The 23,633-nt window shown below is 41.4% G+C and overlaps 1 protein-coding gene across 6 annotated transcripts in view; it reads left to right on the forward strand.

The window, feature by feature from the left end:
- The first annotated feature begins 4,683 nt into the window (after window positions 1–4,683).
- Window positions 4,684–23,633, forward strand: part of taok2b (TAO kinase 2b) — a 28,142-nt gene continuing 9,192 nt past the window's right edge. For 2 of the 6 annotated variants that reach the window (XM_030401042.1, XM_030401043.1), the window contains exons 1-17: window positions 4,688–5,258; window positions 8,369–8,509; window positions 9,893–9,964; window positions 10,063–10,164; window positions 11,216–11,261; window positions 11,371–11,467; window positions 11,753–11,866; window positions 13,240–13,331; window positions 13,509–13,602; window positions 14,666–14,747; window positions 15,520–15,687; window positions 16,928–17,134; window positions 17,893–18,131; window positions 18,346–18,523; window positions 18,615–18,743; window positions 18,853–19,056; window positions 19,463–19,702. In XM_030401042.1, coding sequence (XP_030256902.1) covers window positions 8,378–8,509; window positions 9,893–9,964; window positions 10,063–10,164; window positions 11,216–11,261; window positions 11,371–11,467; window positions 11,753–11,866; window positions 13,240–13,331; window positions 13,509–13,602; window positions 14,666–14,747; window positions 15,520–15,687; window positions 16,928–17,134; window positions 17,893–18,131; window positions 18,346–18,523; window positions 18,615–18,743; window positions 18,853–19,056; window positions 19,463–19,702 — 2,196 coding nt within the window. In that variant the 5' untranslated portion in view covers window positions 4,688–5,258; window positions 8,369–8,377. Of the gene's footprint in view, window positions 5,259–8,368; window positions 8,510–9,892; window positions 9,965–10,062; window positions 10,165–11,215; window positions 11,262–11,370; window positions 11,468–11,752; window positions 11,867–13,239; window positions 13,332–13,508; window positions 13,603–14,665; window positions 14,748–15,519; window positions 15,688–16,927; window positions 17,135–17,892; window positions 18,132–18,345; window positions 18,524–18,614; window positions 18,744–18,852; window positions 19,117–19,462; window position 23,633 lie in introns of those variants that run through there. The other 4 variants (XM_030401037.1, XM_030401038.1, XM_030401040.1 and 1 more) reach the window with 4 other exon arrangements.

Genomic DNA, 23,633 nt, shown 5'->3' on the forward strand with positions numbered 1-23,633 from the left:
CTGGAGGTTAGTATCAGGGGAGGTGTGGCTGCATCCAGGGTTGCGTGCTGGCGGGGAGGAGTCAACAGTTCATGTGTGGACTGTTGTAAATGATACCGCCATCTGAAGCTGATGCAGGAAATAGGACACAATGAGTTCACAGGGGTAGAGTTGCTTGTTTACAGCTTGGGTTCTTTGCTTACTTTGCATTAATTACAGTGTTGTCTGAATTACTACAGATTCAACATTTAAAGAGTGACGTATTTTGATTACAGTTCAAAAGTACTCAGGCTGTATCCAACAGTTATTTTCATTATTGATTCATTTGTCTGTTATTTCTGCAATTAAGTACTTTTATTCTGATGTTACAAGATTCAAGAATCCAATAATTCATTATTATGTGACGCAACATTATAGAACAAAATATATAGATAGCTTATATTGATAGTGATTAGTATTTATTGTATCAATATTCCCAAAAGTCATACTTGAGTAAAGGCATGATGTCATGCTAACATATAACTTTGGTGACAGTGAAAGTCCCCCATATAAATACAACTTGAGGAAAAGTGTAATTTTCTTGAGAAAAAAAAAATACTTGAGTCACACAAGTAAAAGTAAAAATAAATGATTCATATATATATAATTACATATATTTATATATGCATGTATGTACATACTGTATACAAGGTGTTAACAGATTGTCAGCCTAGCCAACCATATCCAAAATGTTTCCATTATCTGATTACTTGAATCAGTGTTTTTGTATTCCGAATGCACCTCCAAAGTGTGCTTTTGTATATTACTTGTGTAAACATAGTTTGTTGTATTCTATAACTCTAGATAGATCGATAGACAGATAGACAGATAGACAGATAGATAGATAGATGGATAGATAGATCTGGAGTAACCTTTTTGATACATTATGACAATAAGTTTACTGTTGATTAAATCATTTTATCATTTTTATTGTTCTCTCTGTCGAAAAACAGCGACACAATAAGACAATAGCGGCTCATTTGACTCTTCTGTCTGCTGTTTTATTCCCTTTTATGTTCAAATATATGACAGTAGAACAGATTTATGATGTATTAAAGAGCCACAGGCTAATCACAGCTAATATCCCAGTGTGTGATAATCTGCATGAGTATTAGTTACATCTGCATGGAGGGGGAAAAAAAAAAAAGGATTACTTTTTTTCTGTGAAATTCCCTGATGACAATGTGTGGGATTTGTAACCCCAGGGGGCCAAGCTTCACTTCCTGCAGCGGGGATATAAAACACTGAATTCACTGGCTGAGCTGAACCACTTCAGCATCAGGCTTCGGTTGTGTGTGTATGTGATAGTGTGTGTGTCCTCTGCTCTGACCTTTCCCCCCACTGCCTGCTGAATTCACTGTTATGTAAATTCATCAAAAGTCTGTTCACATAAGAGCCATAATCTGCCGGGCTGCGCAGCGGGAACTCGTAATGATTTGATTATCTTTTTCCCCTCCCTCTCTCTCGCAGCAGGCCAGCTGAAGGGTTATGCAAGGCCAGGCCCACGGATGTGAAAACATGCCCGTGGAGTGGCGGGCAGGAGGAAAGTGGGTGAGGTGAAAGTTTGAATGAAAGGTGAGAAGGGGAGGAGGGAGGTACTGGGAGGTGGAAGGATGCATACGTTTTATGTTGGGCAAAAAACGAAAACAACTGTGCAGTACCTCATATGAAGCCTGATGGATGTTTGGGTTTTGCTGTGTGTTTTGTGGAAGTTTTGTGTGAGATAAAAGTGCACAACGTTGAGATTATACCGAGTGGATTATGAGAGCAAATCCCGGCCAAACAAGCCATATGTGGGACTGTGGGGACATGACACTGGGAGATGGCCAAGAAAAAAATTGTCAAAATTCAGTCACATGAAAAATCTCAATAAGTAACAGCTTAACAAGTATAATATGTAATATATCATCTGTGGCAATAAACAGCATGGACCCTCAGTTATTTCCATTTTTTCAGTTATTTCCATTTCATAAAGTTAAATCTGAATATTACCAAAATAGCATTAAAGTGCAGCAGTAGATTTACAGCACAATCCCTGTTCTGAGTTTCAGACACATTATGCAACTGGTGAAACAAATCTATAGCATTTTAATTCCTCTGCCAGGATTGCATAATAATCTCTCATCCCTATTATCAGCCACTGTTAAAATGGACGAGTGCCACACATGACGATAAATGCAATTCATATTTATATTTGCTGAGCAATTTTTTTTTAAATCCAACGTCACCATGTTAAACTGATGTAGTTAAAACCGATGTAGCATGTCATTTTCCAAAAACTGACATAATCTAATAAAAAAAATCCAGACATAATCTACTCGCCGCCATGCCGAAGGAAAGTCAGGAGAAGTTTCTGATTTCATAAAACGATTTCTGGAGCTTCACAGCAAAACAGTGTTGCAGCACCCCCAGCAACAGCTGGAAGTGGATGGGGACTTGTTTAACATTGTAAAAAAGAAAAAAAATGAAAAAAAATGGCTGGTCCATAAAAGCACGAGCACCCTGTGTGAAGTGGATGCATTACCATGGTTCAATTCTGTACATAAAGTCTTTTCAAATCAATTTCCGATCTCTGGGTTTCCTGAGACTTGTATAAACCCTGTATGGAGCTATTTTTTTCAGTTGTTTTATTACGTTTTAAAACAAGTCCCCATCAGTTGTTTGGAAGAATGCTGTTTTTCTGTGAAGTTCCAGAGGTGTTTTGCTGACCATAAAAACCTTCCCCTGACTTTCTTTTCCTATAGCGACAATGTTTGAATTTTCTTCTTTGGTTGAACTTTTCCTTTAAGTTTAATTATGTATAGTACACAACTGTAGAAATCACTTCATGTGATGACATCATTAAAAAGGTGTAGCTCACAAAAGTTACTATATCTCAGTAGACCGTCAATCACATGGACAGTAACAGTGATCCTCAATCCCGCCCCTGGTGACTTGTTTCAGATGTTTCCCCACTCCAACACACCTGATGGAAATGATCAGCTGCTGGGTGGCGGACAGAAAAACACTGGGCTGTGTCATCATGGTTGAGCAATATAAAACTTCATACTATAGATTGGTTTTGGCGTACTATCTATCTGCTTGATGTCTCTTTTTGTGGGCAATGTTGCAAATCATCAGCATAATCTATGGCAATACCTGACATATATATGATTTTGCATTCTTGTAAAAAAGTAGGTTGACTTGTGAGTCGCAGATTAAAACACAAATACCTTTTTCTGGTTTTCCTGTCTTGTCATGTGTTACATCTGGATGCATATAAATTAGATGTGACATGATAGAGGAACGTATCCATGTTTGCCACCACTTATAAGTAGCTGTTAAACAATTTTATATTCTTTTATAAAGCTCTTGGTGCATCATAACTCTAACCTGTACAGTCTGTTCTGGACAAACGTTTTAGTCCACTGGCCTCTTTTTGAGGACAGATGTTGCAAGTGAAATGAGTGAAATAGGGTAGCAAACAGATGTTGATTTGGATTAGGATTAAAGGATGTTCATTATAATGATCAGGATGATTTGCAAATTAGTCTCGGATCTGTTGGTTTGGCGCGGGTAAATTACTTTTAATCAGCTACTGTGATTAAGCTCACTTTTACTTTGCTTAATTATAACCATTTTATGCTACTATATGGGCCTACCTGTGCTCCACTACATTTAAAAAATAAAACATCATACTTTTTACTGCTTTTAACAACACCACATGAAACAATAAAAATGACTTTTTATTTTCAATGTGCAGATTTTATATGATCATCTTATCAAACATGATCATTTATCAATAGATTAAATAACCCAAATGCATGTAATCAATAGAAAAAATATATATCTCCATCTTCAACAGCTAAAATATTAAAATGATTCTACTAAAATGCTTCCTAATTAGAGCCTCTAGCACAACTGTTGATTGTTTTTCCTTTTGATTGAGCCCACTTAGCCAAAAAGCTAATTTGATAAACACAAAACAAACACAAAACAATCGGTTATGATGAATGTTGAAACTCTTACCAAACTGCGGGGCATCCTGGCCAATGCCAACCACCCTCTGCACACTGTCATCAGCAGCCGGAGGAGCCGGTTCAGCGACAGGCTACTCCTTCCAAAGAGCCGCACAAACAGACTGAGGAACTAACCATGTACAATACAATAACCATGTGCAATAACAACACAACCATACAAATACTGTGTATCTGTGAATACTGTGTACAGTTTATATATATTATATAGACACACGTGTATATATATATTATATAGACACACGTGTATATATATATTTACATATATATTTTTCCTCTATTCTTACAGTGTTATTTTATCTTATTTTATATTATTTATGTATATGTATATTTTACAGTGCTGTGTGTAATATGGAACTTCAATTTCCCCGAGGGAACCTCCCAAAGGGATTAATAAATCGTGTCTAAGTCTAAGTCTAAGGAAAGGAACGTTGAACCTGAAACACTGAAAAAGACGACTGGCAGCTCATTAGTTAATAATAACAGCTAAAGATTAAATCACTCCAATAATATCCATGCTGTTTGGTAACAGTATCTGTTTATAAAGCTCACCTTATTGTTGATTTTGATTTACCAGCCTGATGTTTTGGCGAACTCGGCCACACGGCGGCATCATTGAAGCTCATCTGCCCGCTTTTGAAGCGTCGAAGAAGAGCACTTCCGTTTTCCTTTCGGCTCCCGCCCCGCTCCGCCATCATGAAGTCCTGAACAAAAACGGATGAGAGTCGAGCAAAATGGGGATAACACGGACTTGAGATGAAATCCGCCGACAACACTAACGTAATGACAGTACACAGTGGAGCACGGAGCAGGCCCGTGGAAATTAATGAATCAATTTCCCATTGAAAACGTCCCAGGCAGCTCCTGGCGTTACGTTATTTAGTTAGCCTTGTAGCTAACTGCAGCTAGAGCTAGCCTCAGATTTTGGAAGACAGCTCTGCTGCTAGCTGGCTGGCTCACCTAGCTGGCAGGCGTCAGTCAGCTAGCTGTCACTTTAATTGACTGGCACTTTACTCATGTCAAGTCGTGTAGGCGCGTTAGCTGTCCAATTGACTGGGAGCATCAGGATGGAGAGGGGTTTGTGTAAAAGCATCGACAGGCAGAATGTGGTTTGTTCGTGTTGAATAGACACCAGTGCCGAGGAAAGGGGAGTGAGACCAATATTTTCCAGCCAGGCCAGTTAGCTAGCTCCAGAGCTAGCTACAGTGGATCCCAAAAGCCACGGTAAGACATGTTATAAATCATTCAGCATGCTAAAGCGGCCGAATGCGCCTCCCTGCCTCCGTTTGCAGGGAAATGAGCAGCTAACATCATGAACTACCTCATTTTCAGATCATGGAGTCGTTGACATTGACATGCAGGCTTGTTGTTGGCCTGCAGCCTGAACACCCTGCCGGTTTGAGTTGTTGTCTACTGTTGAATATATGTCATGCATTTCTTTGGTGAGCAAGAGCAAACCTAGCCTAATTGCCCAGCCAAGTGCAAAAGCCATCAGGCTTGCTCAGCTGAGATGCACACTGTACATGATACTGAATGCAAGTGCCTACCTACATAATTACCTCTATGTCTTACCAGCCAAGGACAATATACATTTTAAATATGTTTTTTAAATATACCCAGGGTGCTCCAAGGTTGCAAAATTGCTTGTAGGTGATGGAGATAATGTTGGATGAAACCTTATAATTGTAACATATGTCTGTGTGTCTTGAGTATGGCAGGGATGTGTGAAAAATATAGATTGAGAGCTTTCTTCAGGCTTGATTGCAAGATTTAAAGAACTTCTCATTTTCAAAGGGAACCAAATGCTTCCTCTTCTGACGCCGGTGAATCGGCCATTAGAGGAACGTTTCATACGATGCCTGGTCGTTCTGAAGTGTTTTGAAATGCTCACACGAAAAGGTCCAGCTGTTACTGACCACAATATAGAGCATGAGTTCACCCTGTGACGAAAATCCAAATATCCCATGAAACACCCCGTGCCAGGCGGCTAAATGGGCAGTCGGTGCGTCACACAAATGAGTTACTGCTATCTGAACTACAGCTACACTTAGAAGCATACATGCAATTAATATATACATTTTAGGAAGAGTTTGAGCTTCAGTATATCCTTCTCGTTCAACGGGAATTTGGAGATGCTGGCGCACAAGCATCACAGACATCGAATCAGTATGATTCAGGCCTCCAAATCCTCAAAAAAACAACCTAATAGATTGATTTTTAAATGAAGTAGCACACATGCACTATTGTAATCATAGTGCAGTCATTTCGAAAATCCTGTTTTTGTGATTTGTAATGCAATATAATTGAAAATTACCCACAACTTGAGAAATAAAAAAATATTATGAACAAGCTTATTTGAAGGCAAACACAGTGTTTCTTTTTTAAATTTTTCCTGCTGCCTTTTAGGACTCACCACACACAACAAATCTCTATTATTTCAGGGTGTGTAGTGTCATATTGACTGACCATATAGGGACTAATACAAAATACTAATTCAGCGATCAGTTTCATCCTTTAGTATCCTTATCTAAGTTTACAATAGACACATCTTTATTACAGAATGCTGTATCTGATTGTGAACACCACTCCTTTGGCTATATTTCCATAATTGGTCCGGAAGCCTCTGATGACCTTTTTTCAGACAGACATCAAACTCTGTAGTGGTTCCAGGTTGTTGCGCGTTAAAAAACAAAGGTAAAACTTGTGGTCACACCGTTTCCTACGCAGCAGGCAAATCCTGGGCCTGTTAAACTGGTTGGCAGTTTACGTTTATGTGGGGAAATTTGGCCCGCTGCTGGTTTTCAGAGAGATTTCTGTACAAGAGCTAGAAGGATAAACCATCAAGGCTGATGTTTTAAAATGTCCTGCTTAGTTTGTAACAAAAAACTAATGTAAGGGACCTGTATCAAGATTGAAGATTGTGTTTTTAAAGAACACCATCAGCTGATATGTCATCATGTCTTATTTTTAATTTTCAAATGTCAGTTGCAGCATCAGAATCCAGAATCGGACAAGCTTATGTTCTGCACTGTACACCCATTTAGTGGTGGATTCTTCTCACTACCATTAGTTATACTATGATTGATTTGTTTGATATGTGCGATAGTCACATTGCAGAGCACGCAGTGTAATGAGGTTCATCAGACCAACCATGGCTCACTTAACATTTTACTGCTCTCTAGAAATGAATAGCTTTTTCATAACTAAGCTTAGAGATGAACCATGTATGCCACCTGGTATTTCAGCCCGATTTGATTGTGTTTTATTGACCTGTTTCAGACACACATGTGCTTACAGTCAAACTGCCATGGCCTCGAGTGTGCAGGGTGGTAAAGTACCAGTGAATGACCAGTCAAAATCATCGTTGGAGAGGATTGTTTTATTTAGCACACAATGACGACGTGGATTTTCTTTTTTTCAATCTTGCTTCAACATGAGTGAGGAAAACGAGAGAAACCATTTAAAAAAAACAATGGCTGCATCTGCCATTTTAGGAGATTTCAGTATCTCAGTAAAACATTGTGCGCAGCAGCAACAGTGGTTCATCTCTTCCACAATAGAAGCTAAAAGCTGCCTATGACTGTATCTGGTGAAATTATGGTAATTAACTGTTCTTGAACATAGTGATGTTGATTGTGAAAAGACGGAAAAAATACAGTGATGTCAAGATTTGCCAGAGTTGTTCAGCCTTATATTTCTGGTAGAGAGACAGATGGGTGATGATGGATGAATGAATGGGTAGGTGGGTGGATGGATGGTCATTTGAAGCTGATGGGCACTTTGATATTTTCCATCCATTTGAGGCAACACAGATTTGCAATTTTTGCCGTGTTGCACAGTTTAGATGCAGCTGTAGAGCAGGGTTTGCTTCTTACACAGGAACTGAGTTGTTCAGCCTTGTGGGATGGAAAAAGTAACAAGCTGCAGACTAACATGTTGATCTTTGACGTACAGAGAATACATACATATAACTAAATTTGGTTAGAAGGTGCTCCTTATAATTGTTAGAGTGCCAGTGTGTTCCAACAGCGTACTGAGGAGGAATGACAGGCCAACCACTTGAGAGTACTGGATATTAAGCTACATCAATGTGGATCATTGCCTCAAGATATCCAAGTGTTAATTACAAGTGACACACCTTTTTACTCCAAGTCTTTATTGAGTTTAACAAGGTTTAAATGTTACAAAAGCATGTCTCATAGATATATAGACAGAGTAATTGCAGTAACGCAGGTTTCCATATTTCCTTGGCAGCTCATGTTTCCATCACAAATGTCGGTAATCCCCCAAATATAGCAGACGCTCACCCAGTATGTCTCTCCAACACTCACCAGGCGCTGGCCATGCCGTCGAGTGTGCGGGCCGGGAGCCTGAAGGACCCGGAGGTGGCTGAGCTTTTCTTCAGGGAGGATCCTGAGAAGCTCTTCACGGACCTGAGGGAGATCGGCCATGGGAGCTTCGGAGCGGTCTACTTCGTGAGTTACTTTTTCGCTGTTTGCGATATTGGCGCCTCAGTTGGCATGCGTATGTGATTTAGCCCGTGAGTGTACGTTTTTTGTCAGTGCAGTATAAAAGTGATGGCCTCTTACTTAATTTGAAGTACGAGTCCCTTTTTTAGGTGATACCAATTTTATTTTTTATTTTAAAGTTTTAAGAACATTTCGATGTATCCTGTGCCTACGTTTCACCTGTGTAAATTACAGAATTGCCACAGAATTATGTTCAACATGAATATTTATCAGGGATGGGAATTCAGTGACTGAGAAATGAAAACAAACCGATCTTGTCCGATTCAACTAACAGCTACATTGCTGATATGACTATTAGAACATAAATATGGGCTTTTAATTATTAGCCACCTGATACTAAAACCAAATTAATTACAAAAGCAGTTATTAAACTGTTTAATGCGATCTCAATATCATAGAAAGATTTTGAATATCAGCCCCTTTTTTTTCTTGATGTTGTCGTATTGATTTCAGTTGATAGTGATAACTCATCTGGGGAAAATTTGGACTACTAATCTTAAGCTTGAGACCTTAAATACAAAACTGAACTTAAGTTTGAATTTGCCTTACTTTGAAAGTAGCATTATACAAATGAAAATAATCATGAATATCATTATATTCTGAAATTTGCTTCTATTTTGCTAGCGGTCAGACAAAATTAGTCATTTGAGGATATCACCTCGGAAAAACTTGGGATGGAAGTTTGTCACCGTTTTTGATATCGTATAGACAAAATAAAAGAAGAATTTGATTTAGTTGGTAATTGACAAGTGATGGTACAACCCAAAAAAAATCCATCACTGAGATGCAGTCACACGTGATTGATGGCATGAAAAAGTAATCACAACAAGGAAGAATGGCTGACAGACAATAATAAGAGTGATGTTGTGGGTCAGAGAGACGTCCATTAGACAGGAGGGAAGGCGGTGGTGGTGGTGGTGGTGGTGGTGGTGATGATGATGTGATGATGGTGATGATGGTACTGTCAATAAGAACACAAGGTGGATAATCCTCATCAGCCGAAGATGAAAGGTGGCAGGTAAAAGCATGGTGTGAGTCAAGGACAAAGGACAAACTCTGAAGCGGGGGATGTAAAGGCCTGTGTAATGAAGGGTGAAAAGGAGCTAGTCATGGATGAAGGGATCGACGGGAGAGGGCAGAAGAGAGGAGGAAAGGAGGCTCAGCTCACAGAAATCTTTGTTTTATGTAATAGTGATTTCTTTGTTGGGACTGATTCAAAAAGGACTGATTAATCCCTGTGTTTTGTCACTCAAATCTACTGGCTCAGATACATTTCTGCTCGCAGAAAGACTTGATTTAATCTGTTTTCTATCACCTTTCCATTTTTAGGCCCATGACATCCGCACAAATGAGGTGGTGGCCATCAAGAAGATGTCCTATAGTGGCAAGCAGTCTAATGAGGTAGGAGCTAATCATTAATATATACAGAATGTTGTACGTAAGATCAGTTCGTCAGTCAGGTCAGCTCATCAATGATTGTGGCTCTGCTTCTGCTCCAGAAATGGCAGGATATCGTCAAGGAAGTGAAGTTCCTCCAGAAGCTGCGCCACCCCAACACTGTTGAGTACCGTGGCTGCTACCTGAGAGAGCACACAGCATGGGTGAGTGTGTGTGTGTGTTTGTGTAAATGGATTGTGCTCTTCATATCTGCAGCAGCTCTGTGCGCTGTCTATGTCACATTCATGAAATGCACATTGCAGTGTTGCTTTGGTCCCTGTGACATACAAGAACAAACACTGAAACAAAAACACGGTTATCTTGTAGTTCTTTGTATTTATCGTTGCATAACTCTGATGTTTCTGCTGTGATCAATGGAAAAAAAGGGGAGGAAGAAAACCCCATTACCACTGTCTCCACAGTAAACGATGTGCTGAGTGTTTGATGGTTATTTATTTCTGCTTCGGAACGTAACCGCCATGAAACCATTATCAGATCAAGTTTTATTTCTCCTCTTTACACATTTTATTTCTCTCAATTCTTTGTCATTCACTCTTTCAACAACAAAGCAAAGACAGCAAGAAATGGAGAGCCCTCGTCCTAATATGCATTGTAGTTTTTCTATGAAATCATCTCCAAGTCGGCACAGAGTGTGTGCTTGAGCAATTGCTGATGTTCAGCCCTGAAAATTCAACATTCACCTGCACCTTTATTCCTGTTTACAGTAATTCACATAATGTGGTAAGAAATTCAAATCAGTTGTGTCATTGGGTGCACCTACATTATTTGCTGGTGCATCTAATGAAGAAGTTAGGTGCACCACATTGCAATTATCTGCTGTTTTGTTTAAGTATTTAATGAGAATTATGTTTACACCTCTGTATTTTTACTGTACATGATGTCAGATAATGCTAATGTGACACATCTATCTTGTCCCGTCGATCAACTTCTTCTATGTGGAGGCTTCAGACCTCCATTTTGATTTGGACATGACAGCACTTTCCTGGGCTCTAACGTTAGTTCACCATCAGCTCTCACACTTTAATAACTGTACTGAACTCTCTGGAAAAAGTGCCTCAAGTCCGAAAAAAAAACCCTTTCCATTCGGTTCAAGTGTGAAAAACGTCCTTACCATCAAGTGTGCTCCTGGGTTAGGCTCCCTAAAATAGCAGGGTGTTTTTTTTTTTTTTTACACACCCTCTGCCTCTCTCCTAGCTGGTGATGGAGTACTGCTTGGGCTCAGCTTCTGACCTCCTAGAAGGTAAGTACACAAGAGCACAGATAAATGAGTGATTAATAACACTTATTGAGTTAATTATACGTTTTACATAAACAGTGCCTGATACTGTCTAATATCTCTCTTCTCTCAGTCCACAAAAAGCCCCTCCAGGAAGTGGAAATAGCTGCCATAACCCATGGTGCATTGCAGGGATTGGTGTATCTTCACTCTCACAACATGATTCACAGGTAGCCCCCTGTTCCTTTTCTCACACGGTATCTATTCTGCTCTCCCTGCCCACACTTCTGAGAGGAGACAAAACAAATACAGGGGAGAAAGCACAAACTGTGCTGCCTAAGATAAGCTTATGCAATGGCGAATGTACTCAAACACTTTGCAGTAGCACATTTGGGTGCATCGTGCTGCTCCCCAGCCTCTAACAATACATTTTTATATGTCTCTGTGTGTTTTATCTTACTCACAGTTTTTCCTGACCAGTCATTCTCTGTTATCTGATCATTCGTGTCTCACAGGGATGTGAAGGCAGGAAACATCTTGCTAACAGAGCCAGGTCAGGTCAAACTGGGAGACTTTGGCTCTGCCTCCATTGTTGCTCCTGCCAACTCCTTTGTGGGAACACCTTACTGGTAAGACGTTAGACTTCTTTTCTCACAGCAGTATCAACCTTGTCAATAGATAATGGTTTGAGAAGTTACCCCCAGCTGGATTAATAAGAATTAAAACAAATAATGATCCAGAAAAGCTTGCACCTTGCTCATGTCGGTAGTAATCAGCTTTTCCAAACAGAAACAGTGTTTGTCAGCCATTATGTAGTATTCCCCTATCAAGCATGTCCACATATCATGATACACTTGAAAGATGTTTTTGAAGTCGTATTTCTTAAGAGTTCAGCCCTGCTTGGTTTAGAGACGGTCCTGGTTGCCACGGTAACAGCAAGTGTGGTTTACCACTATGGGTCAACAAACACTCCTTAAGCTGCTACTTTGTTTCGACCGCTGTCTTGTTTTTTTATAGATGCTTTTTTTGATCAATGTTCACAGCTGGCGCTAACCACGGTGAAAAAGACGTTGTTTCCTCTCACTGCTAACTTGCCCCCGCGCAGTATCCAGTGTAGAGAGTGAGCAGTAAATGAACAGTTCCTGTTCTATTCTTCCTGTGAGGAATGACGGACCCCGTCACTCACAGTTAAAACTACTACATTTAATATCTGAATTTAAATGTATTAAATAACTGTTGCAAATAAATAATCTGACTATAATAACACCGATATGGAAAATTCTGGTGCACGTTGTTTAACATCCTCATCAAAGTAGTGCACCCTACATCTAGAATCCAGTGAGGTCGCAGTCCAGAATATGGGATTGGACCTCATCAGAGTTAAGCGTTTGTTTACAACCTCTAGTAATGCGGTCTCTGTTGTTTCAACACCAGCCATTGGCCTTGGTGAATTACACCTTATTTGCAGATAAGCCGATGGCAGTCAACGAGGTGCATGCTGCCAATACCAATGTCAGGCCCATAAACTGGTGGAGGCAGGCTTCAAGTAGCAATGACTCGCCTCTGTCTGTCTGTGCTTCATCTGCTGTTGGAAGCGAAAACCTTCCAACAAGGTGTTGCGGCCTGACAGTCAAATTTATTCAAAACATGCAGCAGAGCAACGTACAAACTTCAATCAGCAGAGTAACTAAGATTTAAACTATGAAGTGGTTTCATTGTATTGTATATCACTCATATTTGAGTGTTGAGTACTTTGCTGTCAACTAATCCTTTCAAGGTACCCGCATATTTCCCTCAAGGGCATCATATTCCAGCGTTCATCAGCTACAGGTTACTGTTGTTATTGTACACGAGGCAGCTTAGCCCTCATCGTGTTCATGTCTATTCATGTGAGACGCTTGGGAGGACAGTGAGCCCTGAGGTGGGGCTCTCTGTTGGTCCAGGATCAAATAAAAAGAAGAGCTGGAAATAGCTGAATTGCTTTGTTGTATCCTCCACGCAGGATGGCCCCTGAGGTGATCCTGGCCATGGACGAGGGGCAGTACGACGGGAAGGTGGATGTGTGGTCACTTGGCATTACCTGCATAGAGCTGGGTAAGACACATCTAGTAAATGGTCCACAAATGTGTTTTTATGTGTTCACAAAGCCAAAAGCATCCAACCCGTTTCTTTGCTTTCTCCTCCTCTTTTTTTTTTCTTCTTTTTCTTTCTTGCTCTTTATCTGCCACTCTCTGTGTCTGTCATGCTATGTCGTGCTTTGTCACTCTCTAGCGGAAAGGAAGCCTCCTCTGTTCAACATGAATGCTATGAGTGCCTTATACCACATCGCCCAGAATGAGAGCCCTGTGTTGCAGTCTAATCACTGGTGAGCGTCGGCCCTAAGCAGTCCATGTCCTTTTAGGCAAATAAGCCTTTTGTTGCGTTGTGAGTTTTCATTTATGCTGCTTGGGATTATGTTATAAATGTTGCTTTTGTAAAAGAGCTTCCGAAAGTATTAAGGCTCTTACAACATCCTGCTTTTAAAAAGGTTGAGGATTTACTGAATTTCTGATGTTGCAAAGTGCTGATGAGGGGATTAAAATATCTAAATTAACTTAGAGCTATTATCAGAAGAGGCCACTTGCATTCAGTTTCTTGTAGTTTGTATGAAGCATTTGGTCTTTTCAGATCTCAGTAAATCAAGAAGTACAGCTCAGATAATATTTCTGTTCTGTTAAAGGATAAATTCACCCAAAAAAGAAAAATGTAATCATTATCTACTCAATATCATGCCAGTGGAAAGTCGGGGGGGGAGGTTTCATAGTCCACAGAACATTTCAGGAGCCTCACAACAAAACAGCATTGCAGCATTCTCCTAAACAGCATATGGAGACTTGTTTGAAAATGGCTCCACACAGCTCTTTAAGAGTAATCAAAGTCTCCAAAAACCCTGTGATCCTTAATTGATCTGAAAAGAAGTCATTGTCATCCTTTTGAGACAAAATCTTTACTGTAGTTACTAAGCTAAAGACGTTATCAGGCACTCCGTCTGAAGTGGCTGCACTTCTTTTTAAATCAAAGTAGGATCTTAGCGCTTTTGGAGACTTTCATTATGTTGGAAAACTGTATGGAGCCATTGTGTATTTTTGTTGGGTTTGTTTTGGGGTTGTTTTTTTACCTTTTTAAAAAGTTCTCGATCAGCTTACTTTGTTTAGGGAAATTCTGCAATATGTTTTGCTTTGAAGCTTCAGAAATATTTTGTGGACTAGGACATTCCTTTTAGCTAAATGCTTTGTAAAATCCTGTATATACTACAACATTGAATTTTTTTATTTTTATATTATATTTCAACATCACTTAAGTAATGTTAATAATTAGACCAATTCAATTCATGAATCTTTGTTGCATAACACAGGCTTCTTTTATAGTGACAATTTTATCGTTTTCAGGTCGGATTACTTCCGCAATTTTGTGGACTCCTGTTTGCAGAAGATCGCCCAGGACAGACCTACCTCTGATGTGCTGCTCAAGGTACAAAGCGTCAAAAGAATTGTTTGATGTCATACATGAAGGCCGGCAGAGACATGTGATCAGCTCTTTGTTAGGGAGCGTTTTTGTGATCATTCAAGAGGAAATCTGAAATGTAAAACAAAGTGCTCCCCTTTCTCTTCACTTGCAACCAGATGCAAATGCTGTAGTTATCTCTCTTTACGGTCGTTGCTCCAGTTGGCTAGAGCCTGCCCTGGCATAACAAGCAGGTCAGCTCGTTGCTGTTGGGGAAACAAATTATTTGCCGAGCACTTGAGCTTCAAAGGCGAGATATCAAAGGGGTGTGGAGGTGTAATGTGTGATCATCATCAGGAAGTAGGAAGCGTAGTTTGGTTGATTTGCAACTTTGTGCCTAAAATGATGCTTCATAGGAACTTATTTGTGCAAAATATTCGAATTTGATCAATTGAAATCCATAGTGACAGTTTGTCGCAGATTTTCTCATTTGAAATAAACGCTTTTACACTATATTACGTGCTGAGCTGAGACCAAACTGCACTGCACCAACTAGATCAATAAAAAAGGCATGAAGTTACACAAGAGTCAACTGGGAATGATCGCTTCTTGACAGAAGAGGCTGCAGGAGCCCCTTCTCCTTTCTGCTACATTATTTATAGATGTTTTAGTGAAATGGTCCCCGTACAGTAGGAAACAATCAAGATCTTGGTCTCTGAATCCTGTGACTATTCAGTAATTCACCCCGTTTCTGTCCTTTTCTTCCCCCCCTGTTATGTTGTCCTTACTGTCTACCCAGCACCATTTCCTATGCAGAGAGCGTCCCATGACAGTGGTGATGGACCTGATCGCCCGCACCAAGGATGCTGTCCGCGAGCTGGACAACCTTCAGTACCGGAAGATGAAGAAAATCCTCTTCCATGAGGCACACAACGGTCCCGCACCAGAGGGAGGTGATGAGGAAGAGGTAAGAATGGGAAGGAGGAGGAGGAAGAAAATATATGAGGTTAAAAAGGCAGGCAGAGTAGAGACGCATGGAATAAAAAATTACTAAAATCGTATTAAATTAACAGCTGTAGCCTCTTTAAAGTAACACACCTCATTTTTCACAAGCTGCCTGAAGGAAAACTGAATGTCCTGGTTCAAAATCTTAACGTTTATGAGCTTAAATATTGGAAGTGATATGAATAAAAGTTGAACTGGAGAAAGTCACTCCTGAAAATATGTATCACTCTGTTAGAGTTGTGAATGCTACAGAAACACTCACCCAACACATAATTGTACAGCAGTATCACAGAGTGGAGCTTCATTCCTCACAAAAGACCAGACAACTTTATTTAGGCCAGTAATCTGATTACCCATGGAATTAATGTTAATTAAGGATAAATGGATGTGACCTGCTGCCGGCAACACAACATCCAGCTACTACCTGGATGTGTTTGCTCTTTGCTAATGAAAAAGAGCGAGGCAGAGTCAGAAATGAGCAAATCTTGAATTTCTCGGTGTGAGAGCTCTGAGTCACTCGCACCACTGCGCCAAACACATCCACGTTCACTCGCTCAAATGTATAAACAAAACTTGCACCGTAGAGGCTGTATGTCATAAATGAGCATTTGTTCAGCTTTTTTTTTTAGCCAATCCTTTGAAACATACCCCGATCTGCACTGATACGATAGCGGTTTGCTTTTGATGGTCTGAGTAAAACAGTTTGCATTTCCTGCTAACAACAAGAAAGGAACAAGAACACATCTGAAAAGCCTGGATGAAAAGCCTGTAGTGGTGTGTTGTTCATGACTGCATATTCCACTTGGAAATGCTGCTTAGACTTTGATCACAAAGTTCCTGTCGAAATGTTTCAGAGTCTGCGAGGGCAAACAGCTGGTTTTAGCATCCATCCTGCCTTTGTATTGTACTTCTCAATATATCGTGAACTGAGACCCCTTCCTCTCCATACAAAGGCCTTTGTTTCCATCAGCATTTAATTCCAGTTGGCTGTTCCCCCCAAAAAGGAAACAAAGGAATTCAGAGAATGTGTGCTGCACTTGTGTCCCTGTTAGTATGTTTCATATTTTGCTCTGTCTGCTTAGAAGGGTTTTCATCAGATACTATCTACATAAGACGTAAAGATTCGCCATCCTTAAAGTGTTGTCCTTCCCCAGAACCTTTAAACCATTTCACCTACACATCCTCTTCTTCCTCTCCACTAGGATGTGGAGCAGTATATGCTGCGCACCGGCACAGTCAACAGCATGGAGAGCTCCCACTCTCTGCCGTCCATGTCAATCAGCGCCAGCTCCCAGAGCAGCTCGGTCAACAGCCTGGCAGACGGCTCTGACGACAGCGGGGAGATGGCCATGATGCAGGAGGGAGAGCACACCGTCACCTCCAACAGCTCTGTCCTGCACAAGCCCCTGGTCAGTGCAAATGTCAAATTGTCTGTAGGTGGGAGTGCGAAAGTCCTGTTGCCTGCAAACCCCAAAATGACCATCAGTTTCACATTAAGCGTAGCATTTAAAGAGAGAACCAACTGGTTTTCTTTTCTCAAGACTTAAATCATAATAATATCTTGATAGAAGAAAACTCATTAGAAGATGCACAGGTCCTTCCTAAAATGTGTCAAATGTAATAGATATGTGAATATTTTATGAATTGTAGGTCCTGAAAGACATAATAGAAGTCTTACATACGAATTTGAGAGGTCTTCATAGCCACAAACATTTTTTTAAATTTTATTCATCCATCTTCTTCTGAATAAGACACTTCTTGATCTTGATAATGTCTTAAAAAACTTGCAATTTAAATGTCTTATACCCGTTGACACCCTGATGCATCAAATCAGTCTTATTTAAATGCCGGAGTTGAACAAACTACTGTGTATATTTGGCGACATGTGATCCACAGGGACCAATTATACACATGCAGATTTGCACCACCTACAGGAAGTAGAAGGTACTACTTCTGACCTGCAGATGCACAGTAGACATGTCTGTGTTGCCACCTACTGTGCAGAAGAAGAAAGTCACCACACAGCAACTACCAACTGCTTGGTTGGAGCAGTCATATTTAGTTAAATGAACAGTTTTTAGTAATCTTTTAAGATTTAGTTAAAAGATAAGTCAGTTAAACATAAAAACAATGTAACTTGTCTTTTCTTCTACTTGGTCTCCTGTAGAGCCATGACAACATCTATGATGATCCCTATCAGCCGGAGATCGACGTACAACTTGAAGCTTCGTCCGCCGGTGGTGGCGGCGGTGGTGGTGGTGGAGGAGGAGGAGGAGGAGGAGGAGGAGGTGGAGGGAGGCGTCGTCGAGGCAGAGACCATTTTGCCACAATCAGAACCGCCTCGCTCGTCACCCGTCAGATCCAGGAACATGAGCAGGGCTCGGCCCTCAGAGAGCAGATGTCAGGGTAAGGTGGCCATGGCAAATTAGGGTTTCTATTCAAAGGGAAGGGAAAACAACCACCTGTCAAGTTTATTTGTGTTGCTCCTAATCATAATGGAAATAAAACAACCTTAATGCTTGAACTTCAAAGAAAACCTTCATTGAAAATCTTGTTAGAAATGAAAATGATCTGTCCGTGTCTCTTTCTCGCTAACTTCTTGTGCTGTGTCTCCTCACAGTTACAAGCGAATGCGGCGGCAGCATCAGAAGCAGCTGATGGGCCTGGAGAACAAGCTGAAGTCGGAGATGGACGAGCACCAGCTGAGACTGGACAAAGAGCTGGAGAATCAGAGGAACAGCTTTTCAATGGAGGGAGAGAAACTGTCCAAGAAGCACCAGGTCATAATGGAGAAGGAGGTGAGCCGCAGGAGGAGGAATGAAGGAAGTTTGCCTCTTGTTTGCTTTTTGGGACCCTGATGTCAATGAGACTGTTGTTTTTCTTTTTCAGACAAAGGCAGTCCTTACTGAGGAGAAGAAGTTCCAGCAGCACATACTGGCCCAGCAGAAGAAGGAGTTGACCAGTCTGCTGGAGTCCCAGAAACGGCAGTATCGACAGCGGAAAGAGCAGCTCAAAGAGGTGCTCCTACACGACAGAGACAGCCTAGATCTTTCAGCTTGATATCATTCCTTTTCGTCCTATACCGCTGGGCTTTCTGGTCATCGCTTTTAATTTATTTCCCTTCAAGGAACTGAATGAGAACCAGTCGACGCCAAAGCGGGAGAAACAAGAGTGGCTGGTGCATCAGAAGGAGTGTCTGCAGCAGCTGCAGGCGGAGGAAGAGGCGGGACTGCTGCGACGGCAGAGGCAGTATTATGAGCTACAGTGTCGCCAGTACAAGAGGAAGATGCTGCTGGCACGCCACAACCTGGAGCAGGATCTGCTCCGAGAGGTACCATTTTTAGATGGTCGGATCAACAATTCACTTCTCCATGAATCACTTTTGAAACAGGTAGCAGTCAAATTCTGTTTTCATCCGTAGAACTAACAACGAAGACAAAGTTAGGCAAGAGAAGCATGTTTAACATCACTAAATCATCTTTAGGTAGCAAATGATAACAAAGATATAGTTTTGATTTTATTTTAGTGAAACTTTAAAAGACTGGAGGAATGGGGTTTCAGTGTTCCCCAAAGATGAAAGGTTTACTTTGCATACTTGAATATATTTAAATTACACTCTGCATTAAATGTGTATGATATATCTTTTAGTTGAAATATACATGTAACTTTTTTTGTGTGTGTTCTTTGATAATCTTCTTCTCTCTGCTGCCTCTTCATCATCATCTCCTCTTCCCCAGGAACTGAACAAGAAGCAGACACTGAAGGACTTGGAGTGTGCCATGCTCCTGCGGCACCACGAGTCCACCCAGGAGCTGGAGTTCCGCCAGCTGGGCTTGGTGCAGCATACGCGGGCCGAGCTGATCCGCACGCAGCACCAGACGGAGCTCACCAACCAGATGGAGTATAACAAGAGGCGCGAGCAGGAGCTGCGTCAGAAACACGCTGTGGAGGTCCGCCAGCAGCCCAAGAGCCTCAAAGTGAGTGATGGCACCCAGGGCCCGGGGTCTCCCGAGGAGGGAGAGGGCCAGGCCGCTGGGGGGCCGAGCGGGGAGACGGAAGTGGAGGTTGAAGTGGAGGGGTTGGAAAAGGAGAAAGTGGTAGCTAAAGAGATGGATGATGGTCAGGATGAGGTCGACGGAGCTGTATTAGAACTCAGCGATGAAGGGGTGGAGCTTGTGAGTATCCCTGTGGTAGAAAGAAAAGATGAGGTAGATGAAGACAATCGACCAAAGGGAATTACTGAGGGAGACGATGAGGATGGAGAAGAGGAGTGGAAAATCGATGAAGAAGGTACAGAGGTGAGGGAAGTAGAGGGAGTGCAGTGGGAGGACGAGGATGAGCACAGTAAAACGACACATGTAGACACCGATGACGAGGAAGAAGAGGGTAGAGGTGTGGCCGACGGCTGTCCGTCAGAGCTCATCTCCTCTCTGTCCCCAGAAAAGAGACGGCTCCGCGAGCGAAACATCGACGAGCTGTCCGAGTTTTACTTCCCCGACACACAGGAGCTGGAGCCCATCCCCACCTCACCCCCTCCTCCCCCTCCCCCTGCCCAGACTTCTCTTCCCTCACTCTTTTCTCACGCCATCTGCCTCCTGCTCTCCCTCTCGGCCGCTGCCCAGCCCTCCAACCTCACTCTGCTGCTGCTCTCCATCTTCCTCCTCTCCCTCCGTCGCTCTCCCCCTCTGCCCTCGGTGGCCTCCGTCATTCTCTCCGCTGAGCTCGCCTTCTTGGCGCTCTTCTTCTCGTACCTCTTCCTTCGCTCCTGCTGCTCTCTGTCTCTCTCCACCTACCTGTCGCTCAGCCTCTGGGCTAGTGGCCTCTTCAGTTTAGGTCTGTCCTTCAGTTTGGGGATTTACTACATCCCCATGATTTTGATATCAGCCTCCTTCCTCAGCTCTCCCTCCATCTTCCTCTCTCTTTACCTGGTGGTGGTGCTGGTTGTCAGGCCAGCCCGCGACTTCCTCCAGCATGCGCCCCGCAAAGTCAACCGCCTCTGCATGCGCGTCCTGTTCCGCCTGCCTCGGCCCCTGTTCGCCATGTGCCAGTCAGTCCTTGGCGGTATGGCTGAGCGTAACCTCTATGAGATGTTTCCCAAAGCAGGGCGCAACTGGGGTGTGCGCCAGTCCAAAATCCCTGTCCCCTTGAAGAGCCTGCCTTTAGAGCATCAGGCTCGCTGCACGAACACCTCTCCCTTGGCCAAGGGCCTTCTGTGGGTGAGGCGGTTCAGTAGACGCCCCCTCGGGGTGCTGGCAGACCTGGCTAACTCTGTAGTGTTAAAACTAGCCAGACAGCTCCTTATAAAGCTGCCGCCCAATGTCAGAGTCAAACTCCAAACTCTGGGGCTCGTGAAGAAGGAAATCCCGAGCAGGCTGCCCCGACTGCTGCCCAGGGAGATGAGAGAGAGGAGGCAGAGGGAGAGGAGAAGGAGAGAGAGGGAGAGGCAGAGGAGGGTAGAGAGGGAGAAGAGTTTTCGAGATGAGTCGAGGTGGGAGTGCGGGTTGAGGCGAACTTCGTCCGGAAGGTTTGTCAGGTCGAAAGTACGGCCGTGGAGATAGCAAGAGTGTGAGACGAAGGAAAGAGTGTGACACGTGTGCTGGGGGTGTGTGTGTTTGTGTGATCATGATCATGCTCCATTGTTCAACCATCGTCTGTGTGTCTTTTTGATTTGGGCCCACGTGTCTCTCTTGTTACACGATTCCCAAACTGGTTTTTGGTCACACATCTCCCAAGATGAGACATATTTTCCCTGCACACTTATATCAGTGTGCGCTGGCTGAAAGAGATTTTGGCTGTCGAAGCTTATCCAAACATGTGTGCACACAAGCTGTACTGTCGATTCAGCAGATGTTAACATGCAGCTGAACCCACGGTTACTGTACCAAAAACCCAGTGAAGTTTTAACGTTTCATTATTGTGCTTTTTGTAAAAGTTCCTTTAAGTGTCTTTAATTTTATTATTTTGCTCTTAATTTGTAAGACAATTATTTTTATGGTTATTTTTGAGACCGTTTTTGTGCAATCTTGTGTTTTTTTTTCTTCATTAGTGGTCTTATTTCATAGGGCACACTGTGATGTCAGTGCTTAGAACAAATATTACAGTGTTGCATAGCGTCAGGGCTATAATTCACTCCCCAAAGCTGAATACTGTGAAGCGTAGGAAAAAATACTTCTGCTAACATCACCCTGAACACTAGCTCCCAGTCAGTATAAAAGTGCAATAAACAGCTAAGTAGAAATATCTGGGACTACCGTAGGACGTCATTAATGTTTGGAAGTCAAAATGGAAAACTGTTAGCCGGTTTGACTTGAAAATAATCAAGTTGGGACCAAGCTGCAACATAAACCTGTCAGTTTCATGTTAAGACATCAGTAGATGTCATTTCCAGCTGATTCTAGTTCGACATACACTTTTTATTGCACGTAACGCAATAATCTTATGATTTACCGTGTAAACATTTAGATATTTCCCCTTTTAATAATCATATGAATACCAGTCGAGTGCCTAGTTACAACAGTTTGCACACATGTTAATAGTCTGTTGTGAAGTGACATATCCTAAATTTATAGTGGATGGATAGTGGAAGCTGATGTACTTTGGAGTAGTACAATATAAACAAAAAAAAACTATTTAATATTTCAGTGTAATTTATATGAAGCCATACAGACAATCTTTTGAGACACGCAATCATAAAATAAGTCCAAAGATTGACGCAACTACTGAATGTTAACATTAAAATTGAGACTATCATATGAAGAGGATATTCAGAAATAGACAGCTGTTTAATTTTGCACTGTCCCAAAGAGCATGTAACAGACACCAAATTTGGGAGAACAGATCACTTCTATTAAACCTCTAGCCTTCAAAACGTCAAAAAATACTGAAAAACTGTCCAGCGCAACTTCGAAAGTGTAATGTGATGTCATCCAATATCTTGTTTTGATTGACTGAAAGTCCAAAGAGAGATATTCACTTTACACTGATATATAGCGAAAACAAGCATAAAATCCTGTGAATTATTCACTATTTTTGTTTTTAAAAAAGACTAATGAAAGAATAAATCGATTATTAAAACCATTTCCAATCATTTTCACTCCATTCGGACCAAAACTTGACAGTTTAAAGTGCCGTTTTTTAACTTATTCTTTTGCGGAATTGAGGACTTGAACACCAAAATGTTCTGATGTTTACATTTAATTGAATGAAGTCAAATTAACCAAATATAGCTGCAAGTATAGTGACAGAATAAGGATTTAAAAATGTGCATATCTGCAAGGGAAGTCTGGTTAAGATGAGTAAAATGCTTTTGTGCTCATAAATGCTGTTCATGTAGGAAGAATCGCCCTGTATGTCAACGAAAGGTCGACAATTGAGCCGTTCACATGGAAGAATATCACCGAGTAGGAAACCTCGATCTTAACTGTGTTTGACTCTGAGGGAACAAAGAATAGGGCACTTGTTTTGGGTGACCTGTATTTGGGAAGTCGAGCTTTTAAAAAAAAAAAAAAAAAAAAAGACATTTCACATCAAACATTGTTTTATTTGAATGTAACTTATTTGCCATTGATTTACATTTGTGTTCCAGTATCAGTTGTTTCCTGATCCTCTGTGTATGTTTACATGTTTGTATCCCGTTTTGTTTTTTTGTGACACCGTCTGAGAGTTTATATCACCTTAAGTTGTTTTTTGTTTTTTTTAATATTTAATTTATGCAGTATTTATCAGATTAGCACTGCATCATGTTTGGCAGCCATTTTGTTATTTTATTCTCATTTTAGATGCATGAGTGTTGGCTTACTGTATGGCTGCGTGCTCGCAAGCATAGACAAAAAAAAAAAAAAAACAAATATTTTGTCATACTTCCAGATTTTTCTTTACACAAAAAAATAAATTCTTTTGTGTGAAAAT

Source organism: Sparus aurata, chromosome 20, assembly GCF_900880675.1.
Source record: "Sparus aurata chromosome 20, fSpaAur1.1, whole genome shotgun sequence".
In the NCBI taxonomy this organism is placed as follows: domain Eukaryota; kingdom Metazoa; phylum Chordata; class Actinopteri; order Spariformes; family Sparidae; genus Sparus; species Sparus aurata.